The 21,398-nt window shown below is 42.2% G+C and overlaps 1 protein-coding gene across 1 annotated transcript; it reads left to right on the forward strand.

Moving 5' to 3' along the window:
- Window positions 1–20,000: 20,000 nt before the first annotated feature.
- Window positions 20,001–21,392, forward strand: pycard (PYD and CARD domain containing). The gene is made up of 3 exons (XM_067449448.1): window positions 20,001–20,337; window positions 20,909–20,950; window positions 21,068–21,392. The coding sequence occupies exons 1-3, from the start codon at window positions 20,067–20,069 to the stop codon at window positions 21,370–21,372; spliced, it is 618 nt and encodes a 205-aa protein (XP_067305549.1). The 5' UTR covers window positions 20,001–20,066; the 3' UTR covers window positions 21,373–21,392.
- The last annotated feature ends 6 nt before the right edge of the window (window positions 21,393–21,398 follow it).

Genomic DNA, 21,398 nt, shown 5'->3' on the forward strand with positions numbered 1-21,398 from the left:
CCAAAATCCATATTTGCTCTGTTTTGCTTGTACATTAAGTAAACCATTAAAAGAAAAGTCCTAGTTTCCACGGACGAATTTCACTGCAGATGGAGAGTACACCTTCTCACAGTGTCAACTACACTGTTTCAGGACAGTCTGATGTGGAATTACAGAATAAGAGCCCCCCAAATTCCATATTTGTGCTGTTTTGTATGTACATTAAGTAACCCATAAAAATTTAAGTCCTAGTTTCCACAGACTAATTTCACTGCATATGGAGAGTACACCTTCTCACAGTGTCAACTACACCGTTTCAGGACAGTCTGATGTGGAATTACAGAATAAGAGCCCCCCAAATTCCATATTTGTGCTGTTTTGTATGTACATTAAGTAACCCATTAAAAGAAAAGTCCTAGTTTCCACAGACTAATTTCACTGCAGATGGAGAGTACACCTTCTCACAGTGTCAACTACACTGTTTCAGGACAGTCTGATGTGGAATTACAGAATAAGAGCCCCCCAAATTCCATATTTGTGCTGTTTTGAATGTACATTAGGTAACCCATAAAAAAAAAAAGTGCTAGTTTCCACAGACTAATTTCACTGCAGATGGAGAGTACGCCTTCTCACAGTGTAAACTACACCGTTTCAGGACAGTCTGATGTGGAATTACAGAATAAGAGCCCCCCAAAATCTATATTTGTGCTGTTTTGTATGTACATTAAGTAACCCATTAAAAGAAAAGTCCTAGTTTCCACCGACTAATTTCACTGCAGATGGAGAGTACACTTTCTCACAGTGTCAACTACACCGTTTCAGGACAGTCTGATGTAGAATTACAGAATAAGAGCCACCCAAATTCCATATTTGCTCTGTTTTGTGTGTACATTAAGTAACCCATAAAAATTAAAGTCCTAGTTACCACAGAAAAATTTCACTGCAGATGGAGAGTACACCTTCTCACAGTGTCAACTACACCGTTTCAGGACAGTCTGATGTGGAATTACAAAATAAGAGCCCCCCAAATTCCATATTTGTGCTGTTTTGTATGTACATTAAGTAACCCATTAAAAGAAAAGTCCTAGTTTCCACAGACTAATTTCACTGCAGATGGAGAGTACACCTTCTCACAGTGTCAACTACACCGTTTCAGGACAGTCTGATGTAGAATTACAGAATAAGAGCCACCCAAATTCCATATTTGCTCTGTATTGTATGTACATTAAGTAACCCATTAAAAGAAAAGTCCTAGTTTCCACAGACTAATTTCACTGCAGATGGAGAGTACACCTTCTCACAGTGTCAACTACACTGTTTCAGGACAGTCTGATGTGGAATTACAGAATAAGAGCCCCCCAAATTCCACATTTGTGCTTTTTTGTATGTACATTAGGTAACCCATAAAAATGTAAGTCCTAGTTTCCACAGACTAAGTTCACTGCAGATGGAGAGTACACCTTCTCACAGTGTCAACTACACCGTTTCAGGACAGTCTGATGTGGAATTACAGAATAAGAGCCCCCCAAATTCCATATTTGTGCTGTTTTGTATGTACATTAAGTAACCCATTAAAAGAAAAGTCCTAGTTTCCACAGACTAATTTCACTGCAGATGGAGAGTACACCTTCTCACAGTGTCAACTACACCGTTTCAGGACAGTCTGATGTGGAATTAAAGAATAAGAGCCCCCCAAATTCCACATTTGTGCTGTTTTGTATGTACATTAAGTAACCCATAAAAATTTAAGTCCTAGTTTCCACAGACTAATTTCACTGCAGATGGAGAGTACACCTTCTCACAGTGTCAACTATACTGTTTCAGGACAGTCTGATGTGGAATTACAGAATAAGAGCCCCCCAAATTCCATATTTGTGCTGTTTTGTATGTACATTAGGTAACCCATAAAAAGAAAAGTCCTAGTTTCCACAGACTAATTTCACTGCAGATGGAGAGTACGCCTTCTCACAGTGTCAACTACACTGTTTCAGGACAGTCAGATGGAGAGTACACCTTCTCACAGTGTCAACTACACTGTTTCAGGACAGGCTGATGTGGAATTACAGAATAAGAGCCCCCCAAATTCCATATTTGTGCTGTTTTGTATGTACATTTAGTAACCCATTAAAATAAAAGTCCTAGTTTCCACAGACTAATTTCACTGCAAATGGAGAGTACACCTTCTCACAGTGTCAACTACACCGTTTCAGGACAGTCTGATGTGGAATTACAGAATAAGAGCCCCCCAAAATCCATATTTGCTCTGTTTTGCTTGTACATTAAGGAAACCATTAAAAGAAAAGTCCTAGTTTCCACGGACGAATTTCACTGCAGATGGAGAGTACACCTTCTCACAGTGTCAACTACACTGTTTCAGGACAGTCTGATGTGGAATTACAGAATAAGAGCCCCCCAAATTCCATATTTGTGCTGTTTTGAATGTACATTAGGTAACCCATAAAAAGAAAAGTGCTAGTTTCCACAGACTAATTTCACTGCAGATGGAGAGTACGTCTTCTCACAGTGTAAACTACACCGTTTCAGGACAGTCTGATGTGGAATTACAGAATAAGAGCCCCCCAAAATCTATATTTGTGCTGTTTTGTATGTACATTAAGTAACCCATTAAAAGAAAAGTCCTAGTTTCCACAGACTAATTTCACTGCAGATGGAGAGTACACTTTCTCACAGTGTCAACTAAACCGTTTCAGGACAGTCTGATGTAGAATTACAGAATAAGAGCCACCCAAATTCCATATTTGCTCTGTTTTGTATGTACATTAAGTAACCCATTAAAAGAAAAGTCCTAGTTTCCACAGACTAATTTCACTGCAGATGGAGAGTACACCTTCTCACAGTGTCAACTACACCGTTTCAGGACAGTCTGATGTGGAATTACAAAATAAGAGCCCCCCAAATTCCATATTTGTGCTGTTTTGTATGTACATTAAGTAACCAATTAAAAGAAAAGTCCTAGTTTCCACAGACTAATTTCACTGCAGATGGAGAGTACACCTTCTCATAGTGTCAACTACACTGTTTCAGGACAGTCTGATGTTGAATTACAGAATAAGAGCCCCCCAAATTCCACATTTTTGCTGTTTTGTATGTACATTAAGTAACCCATAAAAATTTAAGTCCTAGTTTCCACAGACTAATTTCACTGCAGATGGAGAGTACACCTTCTCACAGTGTCAACTACACTGTTTCAGGACAGTCTGATGTGGAATTACAGAATAAGAGCCCCCCAAATTCCATATTTGTGCTGTTTTGTATGTACATTTAGTAACCCATAAAAATTAAAGTCCTAGTTTCCACAGAAAAATTTCACTGCAGATGGAGAGTACACCTTCTCACAGTGTCAACTACACCGTTTCAGGACAGTCTGGTGTGGAATTACAGAATAAGAGCCCCCCAAAATCCATATTTGTGCTGTTTTGTATGTACATTAAATAAACCATTAAAAGAAAAGTCCTAGTTTCCACGGACTAATTTCACTGCAGATGGAGAGTACACCTTCTCACAGTGTCAAATACACCGTTTCAGGACAGTCTGATGTAGAATTACAGAATAAGAGCCCCCCAAAATCGTCTCAGGTTACGTATGTAACCATGGTTCCCTGAGAGGGAACGAGATGCTGCGTCGAAACGCTAGGGGACGCCTCTGCGTGCCATGTCATGAAGCACCTGTGTAATCAGTCCAATAGCGGGACGATACATCACGGGCGGGTGACGTCATCGACCAGGAAGCTTTAAAGCATGCCCGGACCAAACAGTCACTAGCTACTGAAAAAGTCGAATAAATCGATCACAGGCAAGCCGGGAGTATAGCTTCTCGACGCAGCGTCTCGTTCCCTCTCAGGGAACCATGGTTACATACGTAACCTGAGACGTTCCCTATCTCGAGGGAACTTCGAGCTGCGTCGAAACGCTAGGGGACCTCAATACCCACGCCGCCAGAGTCCCAAATGTCTGTATGTGTGATTTAACCCAGAAACACCCGGGACCCCGGAGTAGAGGCTACGTCCAGATTGTAAAACCTCACAAATGCTACTCACAAGTGCTACTGATAGAGCCTGTAGGTCTCCTACTCTTTTCAGTGATGAAATCACTAGGAGAAACACTGTTTTTAGTGTGAGGAACTTTTCTGACACTTCCTCCAACGGCTCGAAGGGAGCCAACATAAGGCCTTCCAGCACTATGGCCAGGTCCCAAGTCGGCACCCTGGAGCGTGCCGCAGGTCTGAGCCTCAAGGTACTTGGAACGGAGGAAACGCGTGACCCACGGGTGTCTCCCTAATGATGCGTTATCTAATGGATTATGATACGCAGATATCGCCGACACATACACTTTCAGAGTCTCAACTCAACTCAACTCAACTTTATTTCTAAAGCACTTTCAAAACCATTAGAATGGACCAAAGTGCTGTCCATGAGTATAAAACAACATCAGAAGATACAACAATTTACAATAACGCACACACACAAAAAACTACAAAGCCAAGGTATCACATGACACCAAAAATCAAACACATAATCATAATCACATAATCACTCACAGTTTCCAAACCAGTCAGACGCCAAAAGCCTGATGAAATAAAAAAGTCTTCAAGTCCTTTTTAAAAGTGTCCAAGCTTTGCGAGGATTTCAGAGATAGCGGCAACTCATTCCAAAGTGCCGGGGCCGCGACCGAGAAGGCGCGATCTCCACTACGCCTCAGACGAGATCGAGGGACGGTTAAGAGCATGTTCTGGGAAGAACGTAACGGACGTTGAGGCTGGTATGGGATTAACATGTCCTTTATATACGCTGGGGCTCTATCATGTAGTGCTTTAAAAACAAACATTAACACCTTGTATTGTATTCTAAATTTAACAGGTAGCCAGTGAAGGGTTATCAATACAGGTGTTATGTGATCTCGTTTTCTATTATTAGTTAAAAATCTCGCTGCAGCATTTTGCACGTACTGAAGACGAGTAACAAGTGATTCACTTATGCCCAGGTAAAGAGCATTACAATAATCTAAGCGGGTTGAAATAAAGGCATGCAGAACAATCTCCAAATCCTTGTATGATAAGATAGGTTTTAGTTTGGTTAATTTTCTCAAGTGAAAAAAAGATGATTTCACAACACTGTTAACTTGACAGTTAAAACACATTTCAGTATCAAATAATACGCCGAGGTTCCTCACATAGCGACTCGTATTATTGGACAATGGTCCACACTTTCCTTCCAAGCTATTCCCAGGCTGTTTGTTCCCAAACATAATAAACTCAGTCTTATCTTCATTTAGTTGTAAAAAATTATCTGCTAGCCATCCCTTCACCTCAGTTAAACACATAGAGAAATTAGTGAAGGATATGTCATCGCACTCCAAAGGAAGGTATAACTGCAAATCATCCGCATACAAATGATAATTAATAATTGTGCTGCTTAAAGATTGAACCAAGCGGTAACATGTATAGTGAAAACAGAGTCGGGCCAAGAATAGATCCTTGAGGGACCCCCCAAGAGATAGTTGCGAATGCAGAGACATGATTTCCAATTTCTTACAGAACATGTCCTGTTGTGCAAGTACGATGAAAACCACTTAAGAGCCACGCCATTGATCCCAACATAATCTCTGAGGCGTTCTATTAAAATCGTGTGATCAAGAGTATCGAAAGCTGCACTTAAATCTAACATCATTAAGGCAACTTTTTTTCCTGAATCAATACTTAACAAAATATCATTCGTCACCTTTAGTAATGCTGATTCAGTACTATGTTTCGTTCTAAATCCAGACTGAAAAATATCCAATGTATTATTTTCCATCAACAAATCTGTAAGTTGATTATGGACCACTTTCTCTAAGATCTTATTCATAAAAGGCAATTTTGAAATAGGTCTAAAATTATTGAAATCCTGTGGATCTAAACTCATTTTCTTTAAGATAGGCTCAATAACAGCATTCTTAAACCCTGATGGCACTATTCCATAAAATAGACTACTATTGACAATCTGTAATATACTGGGACCAATAGTTTCTACAACCTCTTTAAACAATCGCGCCGGGAGGACGTCATTTAGTGAGGTAGTCGGTTTTAGGTGCAGAATTATATTTTCCAACTGGGGTAGTGTAATCGATATAAAATTACTTAAACACTGAGGTGGATTCATTTTATGAATTATAACATTACCTACAGGCATAATATTTAGTCGAATGCAAGCAATTTTATCAAGGAAATATTTAAAAAAAACTCTCACACAAATCCCTAGACGGCGTAGGAAAAATATTAAAAGACGGACTCAGTACCTTATCTATAGTTGAAAATAATACCTTCGGGTTATATGCATTATGCGATATAATTCGTGCAAAATATGAAGATCTAGCAGCTTTAACAGCGTTTTGATAATTTAATAAAGACTCTCTGAGAATATCATAAGATATTTGCAATTTATCTTTTAGCCACTTACGCTCTGCTTGTCTGCAAACCCGCCTCAGATGTCGCGTAACATCATTTAGCCACGGTTCTTTTTTAACTTTTTGACATCTCATTTTAAAAGGTGCAACATTATCCAAAATATCAGAACAGACATGATTAAATGATTTTACCAGCTCATCAGGTCCCAAAACGTGCGAAGCTGTATGCTCCGTATGAGAGGTCAGGTCAGTAAAAGCAATTGAGAACGCACTAGGTGTAGAAGTAGTGATAACCCTGGACAAGATTGATGGAGGAGGACAACATAGTCCATTTGTAGCAGAAGTAAAATGAAACCTAATAGGCATATGGTCAGAAATGGCCATTTGTTCAACACAAATATTGTCTATCGTTATCCCCCATGAGAACACCAAATCAAGTGTATGCCCATGCTCATGAGTTGGTCGAGAGACCCATTGGGATAAGTTAAAAGAATCTACTAAATTCATAAATTCCTTAGCCATGGGTTTACCAGGACAACAAACATGAATATTAAAATCGCCCATAATCAAAATCGTATCCGCAGATGGAACGATCATAGATAAAAACTCATAAAATTCATTAAGAAAATTCTTGTTATAGCCAGGAGGCCTGTATATCAATGCACAAATCACTGGCGAGGGCAAGTCAATCTTCATTAATTGCACTTCAAAACTCATGTAACTTTCAGCAGGCAGTAACTTGCACCTCATCACGTTTTTAAAAATCACAGCCAAGCCTTCACCCCGACGATTTCTCCTCGAAGTGCTTAAATAGTTACATCCATTTGGTAAAAGCTCAGCAAGAGGGCTCGTATCTGCGTCATTTAGCCACGTTTCAGTAATAAAAAGAAAGTCCAGCCCATGAGTTACATAATAGTCATTCAGAATAAATGTTTTGTTGACAACTGAACGAGCGTTTATCAAAGCCATAGACACCATTGTCGACTCAACGGACCGATTAAAAGAAGAAGCAGCACTTAGCTTCGTTGACCCAGCTCGTCTTACAGGGCGCAAATTTGAGTGCACGGCACCGGCGCGTCTCGTCTCTCTCCATGAAGTCCAATGCAATGGTGATGGTGATGGTGATGGTGATGATGATGATGATGATGATGATGATATGACAGGCAGATATATTAAGTAGGAAGGCCTCAACTCCGCCGTTGATTTAACTCCACCGTTTAGGATTCTCAGTTTCTTAAGTTTCACCAAAGCTCCAGCCCGTATGCCTCGTCTCCTACGGCGTCTCCTTTTCCAGCACACACAGCCAGTTACCTGACAGACTTTCATCGGCGGCTGGAACGCGCAAGGCTGTTCAGAGCCCAATTTCAAGTTCAAGATCAAATCGCGGCTGCACATATCCAGAGCCGTGGATCGAAGGCTTAACAACGTGAGGCGGTCATAGATTAACTGTGAGCATTCCAAGTGATTGATAAAACATACAAATAAAAGAAATAAACAAAAAATAGACATCCTAAATGTGGAGCGACGGCAAGCCAACACACAACCTGGCGCCATCTTGAACACACACACCCACAGTACCACACACCAACGGGGATAACGACTAGTCGACGGGGATAACCCTGCGGATCATTTTTCTTGCAAGATCTCGAGAACTGAACCGACCGGGCAGTTAACAGGGTCCAAAGTCTGGTGCGTACACCAGGCGACAAAAACTCTCCATTTGAGTGCGTAAAGTCTCCTTGTGGATGGTGCTCTGGAGTGCAACATGGTCTCTATCACCTCAGTCGATAGACCCGTGTTTATGAACTGGGACCCCTCAGGGGCCAAGCCCACAGTTTCCACAGTTCCGGGCGCGGGTGCAGTACTGACCCCCCGGCCTGTGAAAGAAGATCCCTCCTGACTGGGATTTCCCAGGGAGGACCCTCTAGGAGAGACATGATGTCTGAGAGCCATACTCGGCCCGGCCAGAACGGGGCTACCAATAAGAGCTGAACCCCGTCCCGGCGGACTCTCTCCAGCACTCCTGGGAGCAACACCAGAGGGGGAAAGGCGTACACACGCAGCCTCGGCCACGTCTGTACCATTGCGTCCAGCCCCAGTGGGGCTGGATGTGTGAGGGAAAAGAATGCTGGACAGTGTGTCGTCTCTCGAGACGCAAACAGATCCACCTGGGCTCGCCCAAAGCGGATCCACAGCTCCTCCACCACCTCGGGGTGGAGCCTCCATTCCCCCGGCACCACTCCCTGCCTCGACAGGGAGTCTGCCGCTACATTCAGGACCTCCGGGATGTACATCGCCCTGAGCGAGAGCATCTTGCCTTGGGCCCATATTAGAATGTGATGCGTGAGCTTCCACAACCGACGCGATCTCAATCCCCCCTGGTGATTTATATACGAGACCACCGAAGTGTTGTCTGACCGAACTAACACATGGCGGCCCTGTAGGTCTGGGAGGAAGTGTTTGAGTGCTTGAAACACAGCCATCAGCTCCAGCTGGTTTATGTGCCAGGAGAGCTGATGGCCCCTCCACAGACCTTGGGCCGAGCGGCCACTCATGACTGCTCCCCAGCCAGTTAGGGAGGCATCCATCGTTAGCATTACGCGACGACAAGGAGCCCCCAGAACTGGACCTTGGGAAAGGAACCAAGGATCTTTCCACTTCACCAAGGCACGTAGGCAGCGCCGCGTGACCTTGATTAGGCGAAAAGGGTGTCCCCTCGGGGAGAACCCCTTGGTCCTGAGCCACCACTGCAAGGGACTCATGTACAGCAGGCCAAAAGGTATCACGTTGGACGCTGCTGCCATCAAACCCAACACTCTTTGAAAGTGTTTGACAGTGAGTGACTGGCCTAGCTTTATCTGGTTGACGGTATTCAGGATCGTTTTTACCCTGGGCGGAGATAGCCGAGCCGACATTGTTCTCGTGTCCCAAACTACCCCCAGAAAAGTAATGCTCTGCTGTGGTGCCAACATACTTTTCTTTTCGTTCAACCTTAGCCCCAACACCTTCATGTGGGCGAGAACAGCATCTCGATGCTGAACCGCCAGTTGTTTCGACTGTGCTAACACTAGCCAATCGTCGATGTAATTTAGCACGCGGATGCCCTGGAGTCGCAGCGGAGCCAGAGCTGCATCCACGCACTTCGTGAAAGTGCTGGGCGATAAAGCTAGACCGAATGGCAGCACTCGATATTGGTACGCTTTTCCCCCAAAAGCGAACCTGAGGAACTGTCTGTGCTGCGGAAGGATGGAGATGTGGAAGTACGCATCTTTTAAATCTATCGTGACGCACCAGTCCTCAGACCTGATGTGACACACGATCTGTTTTATCGTGAGCATTTTGAATTTTAATCTTTTTACTGCTCTGTTTAGATGACGCAGATCTAAGATAGGCCTTAACCCCCCATCCTTCTTTGGAACTATGAAGTACCGGCTGTAAAACCCCGACTCTCTGCAGTGGAGAGGGACCCGTTCTATAGCCTCTTTTCGCAGAAGAGTCTGTACCTCTTGTTCCATTACCAGAGCCTGCTCGGGGCTTACTACCGTGGTAGTAACCCCGTTGAACACGGGCGGGTGTAACCCTAATTGAATTCTGTACCCTTTTTCTATTGTACGCAGGACCCATTCTGAGACATTCGGCAGAAGTTTCCACGCTGCCAGAAAATCTACTAAGGGAACCAGCCTCTCGAGGCTGGTCTCTGGATTTTCCTGTGTGGTCAGCCCGGTGTCCTGTAACGGATAACCGGCAGGTAGCAACCGAACTGACCGCCCAGGGGCCCTCCCGAGAGGGCGCGAACATCCCCAAGCTGCTACGTTTCCGGGCGGACATGGAGATATGCGTTCGCCGGGGACCGCCGCGCCCTGAAGCACCAATGGTGGCAGGGTTGGCAGACCGGCCCCCCGATGGCACCGGGAAAGAGCGGGCGCCTCGGCGAGCCGCACTTTCCCGGAGGGGACTGCCATCGGAAGCCCTGCGCTCTTGGCTCTCGGTCCTCAGATCCGTCCTACGGTGGGAAGGTCCCGGCTGAGCGCGTCGCCCGAACCCGAGCGGCCACGCTCTGTTTCTGTTGCGCTCGATGCGCTGCGGAGGAGGACGTACTCGGCTGGGGCTGCCCCCGCCCGGCAGCCCCTGGGGGATATGATTTGCGGGGGAGAAATTTTGAGAACGCCGCCGCCTGCTTCCTGGCCTCCTGGTAACGGTCGACGACTGTTGTTACAGCGTCACCAAAGAGGCCAGTAGGCGAGACGGGCGAATCCATAAGAAACTTCTTATCTTTTTCTTTTATATCCGATAGATTTAACCACAGATGTCTCTCCGTGGCCACCAGGGCTGCCATAGAGCGGCCGATGGATCTGGCCGTCTCCCTGGTGGCACGAAGAGACAAATCTGCCGCCCGTCTAATTTCGGCGATCGTTTCTCTCCCCACTTCCTCAGTTTCTTCATTTATATCCCCCAATAAATCTGCCTGATATGCTTGCAGGACGGCCACCGTATGTAAACAGGCGGCCGCCTGCCCGGCTGCCGAGTATGCCCTGCCCACCAGCGTTGATGTTGTTCTTACGGGCTTGGTGGGCAGCTGCGGGGCTTGCAGCGACGATGCTGACTCGGGGGAGAGATAGCTCGCGAGCGTCTCTTCCACCCGCGGCATCGCCGCATAACCATGAGCCTTCAACCCGTTTATATTTGAATATTCAGATGTTGACGGGTTGAAAACTCTGGCTGACGCTGGTTTAGCCCAGGACCTCGACACCTCGGTGTGGAGGTCCGGGAAAAATGGCAAGCCCCGCTTAGGAGGTTGTGTATATGAGGGCAGAAATCTTTCATCTAGCCTGCTTGTATGCTTTTGTGACTCATAACGCTCGGCCGGCCAGTCTAAACTTAATCTGGCAACGGCGCGAGTGACAACCTCCATTAGCTCCTCCTGTGCGTGTGTGTGTAATGGTGGAAGTAATTCGTCAGTTTCATTTACGCTTACAACATCCAGTTCCTCGGAACTGGAGTGCTGCAGCTGATCCTGTGCCTCAGCGTGAGCGGAAGAAACCGCAGAGCGTGCTTCCAACTCACTAGCTGAGGCTTGAGATCCAGTGGGTAAGGGATCTCAAGCCTCAGCGCGAGCGGAAGAAACCGCAGAGCGTGCTTCCAACTCACTAGCTGAGGCTTGAGATCCAGTGGGTAAGGGCAGAGATAGGGGATCACCCTTCTCTAACCCCGCCACCAGATCTAACTGCGATCCCCAAGACGCGAGCCTTCGCTGTGCCTCGGCAGCAGCGGGACCCGAGCCCTGAGGACCGCGAGCCAAAGCACTCTCCTTGAAGAGTGCCCGGCGTGATCTTAATGTACGCATTGGGAGACTCTCGCAATGCTCGCAGCCAACCCCCTCGAGAGCTGACTGGGCATGCTCGAGCCCCAAACACATTACACACAGGTCGTGTGTATCCCCACCCGTGATGTAACGAGGGCAGGGAGTGACACATCGCCTGAACTGACTAGACATTCTTTTTCGTTTTCTTTTGACACACACACAATAAATGGACATACAATATCACACAGAACGCTTTGTGAAGACACAGAAGCTAGTGACTGTTTGGTCCGGGCATGCTTTATAGCTTCGTTTATACCCGCCCGTGACGTATCGTCCCGCTATTGGACTGATTACACAGGTGCTTCATGACATGGCACGCAGAGGCGTCCCCTAGCGTTTCGACGCAGCGTCTCGTTCCCTCTCAGGGAACCATGGTTACATACGTAACCTGAGACGATTTTGGGGGGCTCTTATTCTGTAATTCTACATCAGACTGTCCTGAAACGGTGTAGTTGACACTGTGAGAAGATGTACTCTCCATCTGCAGTGAAATTAGTCCGTGGAAACTAGGACTTTTCTTTTAATGTTTACTTAATGTACATACAAAACAGCACAAATATGGATTTAGGGGGGCTCTTATTCTGTAATTCCACACCAGACTGTCCTGAAACGGTGTAGTTGACACTGTGAGAAGGTGTACTCTCCATCTGCAATGAAATTTTTCTGTGGAAACTAGGACTTTAATTTTTATGGGTTACTTAATGTACATACAAAACAGAGCAAATATGGAATTTGGGTGGCTGTTATTCTGTAATTCTACATCAGACTGTCCTGAAACGGTGTAGTTGACACTGTGAGAAGGTGTACTCTCCATCTGCAGTGAAATTAGTCCGTGGAAACTAGGACTTTTCTTTTAATGGTTTACTTAATGTACATTCAAAACAGCACAAATATGGAATTTGGGGGTCTCTTATTCTGTAATTCCACCTCAGACTGTCCTGAAACAGTGTAGATGACACTGTGAGAAGGTGTACTCTCCATCTGCAGTGAAATTAGTCAGTGGAAACTAGCACTTTTCTTTTTATGGGTTACTTAATGTACATACAAAACAGAGCAAATATGGAATTTGGGGGGCTCTTATTCTGTAATTCCACATCAGACTGTCCTGAAACGGTGTAGTTGACACTGTGAGAAGGTGTACTCTCCATCTGCAGTGAAATTAGTCTGTGGCAACTAGGACTTTTCTTAAAATGGGTTACTTAATGTACATACAAAACAGCACAAATATGGAATTTGGGGGGCTCTTATTCTGTAATTCCACCTCAGACTGTCCTGAAACAGTGTAGTTGACACTGTGAGAAGGTGTACTCTCCATCTGCAGTGAAATTAGTCTGTGGAAACTAGGACTTTTCTTTTAATGGGTTACTTAATGTACATACAAAACAGAGCAAATATGGAATATGGGTGGCTCTTATTCTGTAATTCTACATCAGACTGTCCTGAAACGGTGTAGTTGACACTGTGAGAAGGTGTACTCTCCATCTGCAGTGAAATTTTTCTGTGGAAACTAGGACTTTTCTTTTAATGGGTTACTTAATGTACATACAAAACAGCACAAATATGGATTTTGGGGGGCTCTTATTCTGTAATTCCACATCAGACTGTCCTGAAACGGTGTAGTTGACACTGTGAGAAGGTGTACTCTCCATCTGCAGTGAAATTTGTCTGTGGAAACTAGCACTTTTCTTTTTATGGGTTACCTAATGTACATACAAAACAGCACAAATATGGAATTTGGGGGGCTCTTATTCTGTAATTCCACATCAGACTGTCCTGAAACAGTGTAGTTGACACTGTGAGAAGGTGTACTCTCCATCTGCAGTGAAATTTGTCTGTGGAAACTAGCACTTTTCTTTTTATGGGTTACCTAATGTACATACAAAACAGCACAAATATGGAATTTGGGGGTCTCTTATTCTGTAATTCCACATCAGACTGTCCTGAAACAGTGTAGTTGACACTGTGAGAAGGTGTACTCTCCATCTGCAGTGAAATTTTTCTGTGGAAACTAGGACTTTAATTTTTAGGGGTTACTCAATGTACATACAAAACAGAGCAAATATGGAATTTGGGGGGCTCTTATTCTGTAATTCCACATCAGACTGTCCTGAAACGGTGTAGTTGACACTGTGAAAAGGTATATTCTCCATCTGCAGTGAAATTAGTCTGTGGAAACTAGGACTTTTCTTTTAATGGGTTACTTAATGTACATACAAAACAGAGCCAATATGGAATTTGGGTGGCTCTTATTCTGTAATTCTACATTACACTGTCCTGAAACGGTGTAGTTGACACTGTGAGAAGGTGTACTCTCCATCTGCAGTGAAATTTTTCTGTGGAAACTAGGACTTTTCTTTTAATGGGTTACTTAATGTACATACAAAACAGCACAAATATGGATTTTGGGGGGCTCTTATTCTGTAATTCCACATCAGACTTTCCTGAAACGGTGTAGTTGACACTGTGAGAAGGTGTACTCTCCATCTGCAGTGAAATTTGTCTGTGGAAACTAGCACTTTTCTTTTTATGGGTTACCTAATGTACATACAAAACAGCACAAATATGGAATTTGGGGGGCTCTTATTCTGTAATTCCACCTCAGACTGTCCTGAAACAGTGTAGATGACACTGTGAGAAGGTGTACTCTCCATCTGCAGTGAAATTAGTCAGTGGAAACTAGCACTTTTCTTTTTATGGGTTACTTAATGTACATACAAAACAGAGCAAATATGGAATTTGGGGGGCTCTTATTCTGTAATTCCACATCAGACTGTCCTGAAACGGTGTAGTTGACACTGTGAGAAGGTGTACTCTCCATCTGCAGTGAAATTAGTCTGTGGCAACTAGGACTTTTCTTTAAATGGGTTACTTAATGTACATACAAAACAGCACAAATATGGAATTTGGGGGGCTCTTATTCTGTAATTCCACCTCAGACTGTCCTGAAACAGTGTAGTTGACACTGTGAGAAGGTGTACTCTCCATCTGCAGTGAAATTAGTCTGTGGAAACTAGGACTTTTCTTTTAATGGGTTACTTAATGTACATACAAAACAGAGCAAATATGGAATATGGGTGGCTCTTATTCTGTAATTCTACATCAGACTGTCCTGAAACGGTGTAGTTGACACTGTGAGAAGGTGTACTCTCCATCTGCAGTGAAATTTTTCTGTGGAAACTAGGACTTTTCTTTTAATGGGTTACTTAATGTACATACAAAACAGCACAAATATGGATTTTGGGGGGCTCTTATTCTGTAATTCCACATCAGACTGTCCTGAAACGGTGTAGTTGACACTGTGAGAAGGTGTACTCTCCATCTGCAGTGAAATTAGTCTGTGGAAACTAGGACTTTTCTTTTAATGGGTTACTTAATGTACATACAAAACAGAGCCAATATGGAATTTGGGTGGCTCTTATTCTGTAATTCTACATCACACTGTCCTGAAACGGTGTAGTTGACACTGTGAGAAGGTGTACTCTCCATCTGCAGTGAAATTTTTCTGTGGAAACTAGGACTTTTCTTTTAATGGGTTACTTAATGTACATACAAAACAGCACAAATATGGATTTTGGGGGGCTCTTATTCTGTAATTCCACATCAGACTGTCCTGAAACGGTGTAGTTGACACTGTGAGAAGGTGTACTCTCCATCTGCAGTGAAATTTGTCTGTGGAAACTAGCACTTTTCTTTTTATGGGTTACCTAATGTACATACAAAACAGCACAAATATGGAATTTGGGGGGCTCTTATTCTGTAATTCCACATCAGACTGTCCTGAAACAGTGTAGTTGACACTGTGAGAAGGTGTACTCTCCATCTGCAGTGAAATTTGTCTGTGGAAACTAGCACTTTTCTTTTTATGGGTTACCTAATGTACATACAAAACAGCACAAATATGGAATTTGGGGGTCTCTTATTCTGTAATTCCACATCAGACTGTCCTGAAACAGTGTAGTTGACACTGTGAGAAGGTGTACTCTCCATCTGCAGTGAAATTTTTCTGTGGAAACTAGGACTTTAATTTTTAGGGGTTACTTAATGTACATACAAAACAGAGCCAATATGGAATTTGGGGGGCTCTTATTCTGTAATTCCACATCAGACTGTCCTGAAACGGTGTAGTTGACACTGTGAAAAGGTATATTCTCCATCTGCAGTGAAATTAGTCTGTGGAAACTAGGACTTTTCTTTTAATGGGTTACTTAATGTACATACAAAACAGAGCCAATATGGAATTTGGGTGGCTCTTATTCTGTAATTCTACATCACACTGTCCTGAAACGGTGTAGTTGACACTGTGAAAAGGTGTACTCTCCATCTGCAGTGAAATTTTTCTGTGGAAACTAGGACTTTAATTTTTATGGGTTACTTAATGTACATACAAAACAGAGCAAATATGGAATTTGGGGGGCTCTTATTCTGTAATTCCACATCACACTGTCCTGAAACGGTGTAGTTGACACTGTGAGAAGGTGTACTCTCCATCTGCAGTGAAATTTGTCTGTGGAAACTAGGACTTTAATTTTTATGGGTTACTTAATGTACATACAAAACAGAGCAAATATGAAATTTGGGTGGCTCTTATTCTGTAATTCTACATCAGACTGTCCTGAAACGGTGTAGTTGACACTGTGAAAAGGTGAACTCTCCATCTGCAGTGAAATTAGTCCGTGGAAACTAGGACTTTTTTTTAATGGTTTACTTAATGTACATACAAAGCCGCACAAATATGGAATTTGGGTGGCTCTTATTCTGTAATTCTACATCAGACTGTCCTGAAACGGTGTAGTTGACACTGTGAGAAGGTGTACTCTCCATCTGCAGTGAAATTTTTCTGTGGAAACTAGGACTTTAATTTTTATGGGTTACTTAATGTATATACAAAACAGAGCAAATATGGAATTTGGGGGGCTCTTATTCTGAAATTCCACATCAGACTGTCCTGAAACGGTGTAGTTGACACTGTGAAAAGGTATACTCTCCATCTGCAGTGAAATTAGTCTGTGGAAACTAGGACTTTTCTTTTAATGGGTTACTTAATGTACATACAAAACAGAGCAAATATGGAATTTGGGGGGCTCTTATTCTGTAATTCTACATCAGACTGTCCTGAAACGGTGTAGTTGACACTGTGAGAAGGTGTACTCTCCATCTGCAGTGAAATTTTTCTGTGGAAACTAGGACTTTTCTTTTAATGGGTTACTTAATGTGCATACAAAACAGCACAAATATGGAATTTGGGGGGCTCTTATTCTGTAATTCCACATCAGACTGTCCTGAAACGGTGTAGTTGACACTGTGAGAAGGTGTACTCTCCATCTGCAGTGAAATTAGTCCGTGGAAACTAGGACTTTTCTTTTAATGGGTTACTTAATGTACATACAAAACAGCACAAATATGGATGTTGGGGGGGCTCTTATTTTGTAATTTCACATCAGACTGTCCTGAAACCGTGTAGTTGACACTGTGAGAAGGTGTACTCTCCATCTGCAGTGAAATTAGTCTGTGGAAACTAGGACTTTTCTTTTAATGGGTTACTTAATGTACATACAAAACAGAGCAAATATGGAATTTGGGGGGCTCTTATTCTGTAATTCTACATCAGACTGTCCTGAAACGGTGTAGTTGACACTGTGAGAAGGTGTACTCTCCATCTGCAGTGAAATTTTTCTGTGGAAACTAGGACTTTTCTTTTAATGGGTTACTTAATGTGCATACAAAACAGCACAAATATGGATTTTGGGGGGGGGGCTCTTATTTTGTAATTTCACATCAGACTGTCCTGAAACAGTGTAGTTGACACTGTGAGAAGGTGTACTCTCCATCTGCAGTGAAATTAGTCTGTGGAAACTAGGACTTTTCTTTTAATGGGTTACTTAATGTACATACAAAACAGAGCAAATATGGATTTTGGGTGGCTCTTATTCTGTAATTCTACATCAGACTGTCCTGAAACGGTGTAGTTGACACTGTGAGAAGGTGTACTCTCCATCTGCAGTGAAATTAGTCTGTGGAAACTAGGACTTTTCTTTTAATGGGTTACTTAATGTACATACAAAACAGCACAAATATGGAATTTGGGGGGGCTCTTATTCTGTAATTTATTTATTTATTTATTTATTTATTTATTTATTTATTTATTTATTCATATTTATTTAGGTCTGATGTTTTTATTTATTCAGGTAGACTTTTATTTTGAAATAAAAGTTCCAGTGACACCCCACAACCAGTGACAGGTTGTGAGGTGTACTATCATTTTCAGGTGAAATTAGGTTGTGAAATGTGTATTTATATGTATTTATTTGGGCCTGTGTTTTTATTTATTCAGGGAGACTTTTATTTTGGAATTCGGCAGCATACGGTTACATGTACAATATTTATTTGTTTTCATTTATTCAGAAAGTCGGACTGAATGAATTAAGGAATGTGAAATCGCGTTCACCGGAAGATCACTTGTTTTCATATCAGTTCTCTGACGGTCGTACCGTAATAGCCCGGGTATGCGCGCACCCCAAAATAAATTGGCGGCTAGATTGACTGTGTATTTCGGAGTGGCGGCTGGCTTGACCGCAGTGTAGAGTAGACTAGCCTACTAAGAAGGTTTCTTTATAGGTTACTTCTGAAGAAACTGCCTGGATCATAAGAAACCAAAAAATGGGAGAAGAGTGCACATTTATCGAAGTTAACTTTCATTTCAATATTTAGTCCATGTTGAAAACCAATTATTCAGAATTTAGAACTGGTTCCATTTAAAAGTAAAACGGAAAGGCTTTTCGTGCGAACTGCATTCATTATTTTTTTTTTATTTAGAAAAATAAGCAAAATCGCTCAATTATTTACGATTCCATAATTGTATGCTGATTTTTACTAGTCTAGTAAATACTTATTACTTTATTTTTTTATTTAATGTTTTTAATGTTTGGACTTGAAATAAGGCAAAAAAAACTATAAGAAAAGCATCATCGTTCAACTAAATTGCATGTACTGCAATAGGATTCTAGTGCGGGGTACAATTGACACACTGCGTCTCAACTGTACCCCGCTGACCACCTTGCACATTTTTTCTATATTTTACGACTGCCTTGTATGACACAGTCATGCAATAGGCCTATTTCAGTTTTCAGAGCACATATTGGTTTACGAAAATGTAAGTTATCTTTAATAGTCATGTAAGGATGAGAGGCTATTCAATGTGGAAGAGCTGTGGTGAAATTAAAAATTGACCTTAGAAAAAAACTTTCACCGATATCTTCGGACTGGAGGAGCGCACAGACAAGAGGACGCTAATACGCATGCGCGAAGCAAATATCACAAATCAGACTTGTTGTGCACGCAAGTTATTTGAGGTGTCTCAAATGTACCCCTGTACCAACTGTACTCGATCTAGCCTACTTTAGACTTGAACTCAATTTTACTTTCAATTTCCCTTGACCTCCTTGTAGCACCCATTAAACAATGCAATAGCCCATTTTGAAGAGAAAAATAGTAGCCAAATTTTAGTTCGGGGAAAGGTCAGTTATAATCGGTAATCATAATTGCACGCTGAATTCTTCGTTGCACATTGAGGTTTGAATGTGAAATTTGCAGTAAGATAATCATCTTGTTTTTTCAGAAGCTACGCCTACAGCTGTTCCAGAAGGCTCGAGGACTCCATCTGATGGTGAGTATAGGCAGGCTACGTCTACTCGTCTACTGTTTTTGATGTAGGCTAGGTTTTAAATCTATTTCCTCTTTGGTTTATAACTTCTAATATAACCTAATAAAAAACACCTTTTACCTTTTGTACCTTTTACAAAAACTGCTTCCTGTGAAGAACCACTTAAAAAGATCTCCACCAAAATATATATATATATATATATATATATATATATATATATATATATATATATATATATATATATATATATATATATATATATATATATATAGGGGGATACTCTGGGGGGATACTCTGGGTTCGGGCAAAAAATCCGAGCCTGGAGCCCTCCCCCTGGACAGCACGCCAAATACGCATAATCTTTACTCTATTTAATTTGATGTAAGTGGGAACTCGTGAATTAAAAACAGCATACAAATGGTGTAGGCCTAATAGACAAATGGTTTATTACAATCTTCGAGTTAAAACATACTAAAGCATAGGCCTACTTGTACCTCCGTATTTACAATAAAGTGGATTGGAAATGAGGAAGGAAATGTTTCGAGTAGGTTGGGAGTCTCTAATGACACTCCTTCATCTCGGTTTAAAAGATAGGTCTCTTCTGCAGCGGTTCATCCTCCGCATTTCAATAGCCCCTAGAAGAGCCACGACACTTTGAGGAACCATGGTGAAAACTGTTAAGGAACACCTGGAGAATACTTTTGAGGATCTGACGGAGGGACAGCTAAGAAAGTTTAAAATCAAACTGCGCGATCGCAAGGAAGAACCGCGCGTACGACAAGCTACAATCGAAAAAGTTCAAGACGCTCTAGATCTCGCCGACTTAATGGTGAACACTTTCACGTCGACAGGTGCGGTGACTGTAACACTCGAACTTTTAGAGGCTATTGGCTGTAATGAACCGGCAGTGGAGCTCAGGAAAAACACAGGACACGGTAACTATTATGAAAGAATGCAAATACAAAACTAATTTCAGACTCGATAGAGTAGCTACACAAAGTGGAATAGCTACTAAGAAGGTTTCTTTGTTCTTCTGAAGAAACTGCCCGGATCTTAAGAAACCAAAAATGGGAGAAGAGTGCACATTTATCGAAGTTAACTTTCATTTCAATATTTAGTCTATGTTCTAGACTATAGCCTAGTTGGAAACCAATTCTTCAGAATTTGGAACTGGTTCCATTAAAAAGTGAAACGGAAAGGCTTTTCGTGCGAATTGCATTCGTTATTTATTTATTTAGAAAAATAATCAAAATCGTTAAATTATTTACGATTCCATAATTGTACCCTTGACTTGAACTCAATTTTACTTTCACTTTCCCTTGACCTCCATGTAACACCCATTAACAATGCAATAGCCTATTTTGAAGAGGAAAATAGTAGCCTAAACTTTAGTTCGGGGAAAGGTCAGTTATATAATCGGTAATCATAAATGGACGCTGAATTCTTTATTGCACATTGAGGTTTGAATGTGAAATTTGCAGTAAGATAATCATCTTGTTTTTTCAGGAGCTTCAGTTCCTGCAGGACGCTCGAGGGTTAAATCTGCTGGTGAGTACTGTTTTTAATGTAGGTTTTAAATATATTCCGTCTTTGGTTTAAAACTTCTAATATAACCTAATAAAAAACACAATACATAGAATATTTCAATATGAACTCCATCATCAGTATCCTCACAATCTGACCACATGCACATTTACATCCCTTTCATAGAGCACTTCATCGATAAGAATTGGAAAGAGCTGATAGATCGAGCTAATAACCTGGACGCCATCCTAGATGAACTTCATATGAAGAAAGTCATCAGATTCGAGGATTACAGTAACATTCGTTCTGAGAAAACCCCACAAAATAAGATGAGAATGTTATTAACAGGCCCAATTAGATCTGCTGGCACTAAAGGGAAAGATGCATTATATCAAGCTCTCATGGAAATAGAGCCGATACTAATGGAAGACCTTGGGGCTCAGTGAAAATGAATTACATTACACTGAATGTT

Source organism: Pseudorasbora parva, chromosome 7, assembly GCF_024679245.1.
Source record: "Pseudorasbora parva isolate DD20220531a chromosome 7, ASM2467924v1, whole genome shotgun sequence".
Taxonomy (NCBI): Eukaryota; Metazoa; Chordata; class Actinopteri; order Cypriniformes; family Gobionidae; genus Pseudorasbora; species Pseudorasbora parva.

Excerpts from the sequence above, each read along its gene's own strand:
- pycard (XM_067449448.1), top strand. The coding sequence starts at position 20,067 with ATGGTGAAAACTGTTAAGGAACACCTGGAGAATACTTTTGAGGATCTG. Across the intron at positions 20,338-20,908 it reads CAGGAAAAACACAGGACACG|GAGCTTCAGTTCCTGCAGGA; the intron begins GTAACTATTATG and ends TTGTTTTTTCAG. Across the intron at positions 20,951-21,067 it reads CTCGAGGGTTAAATCTGCTG|TATCCTCACAATCTGACCAC; the intron begins GTGAGTACTGTT and ends CTCCATCATCAG.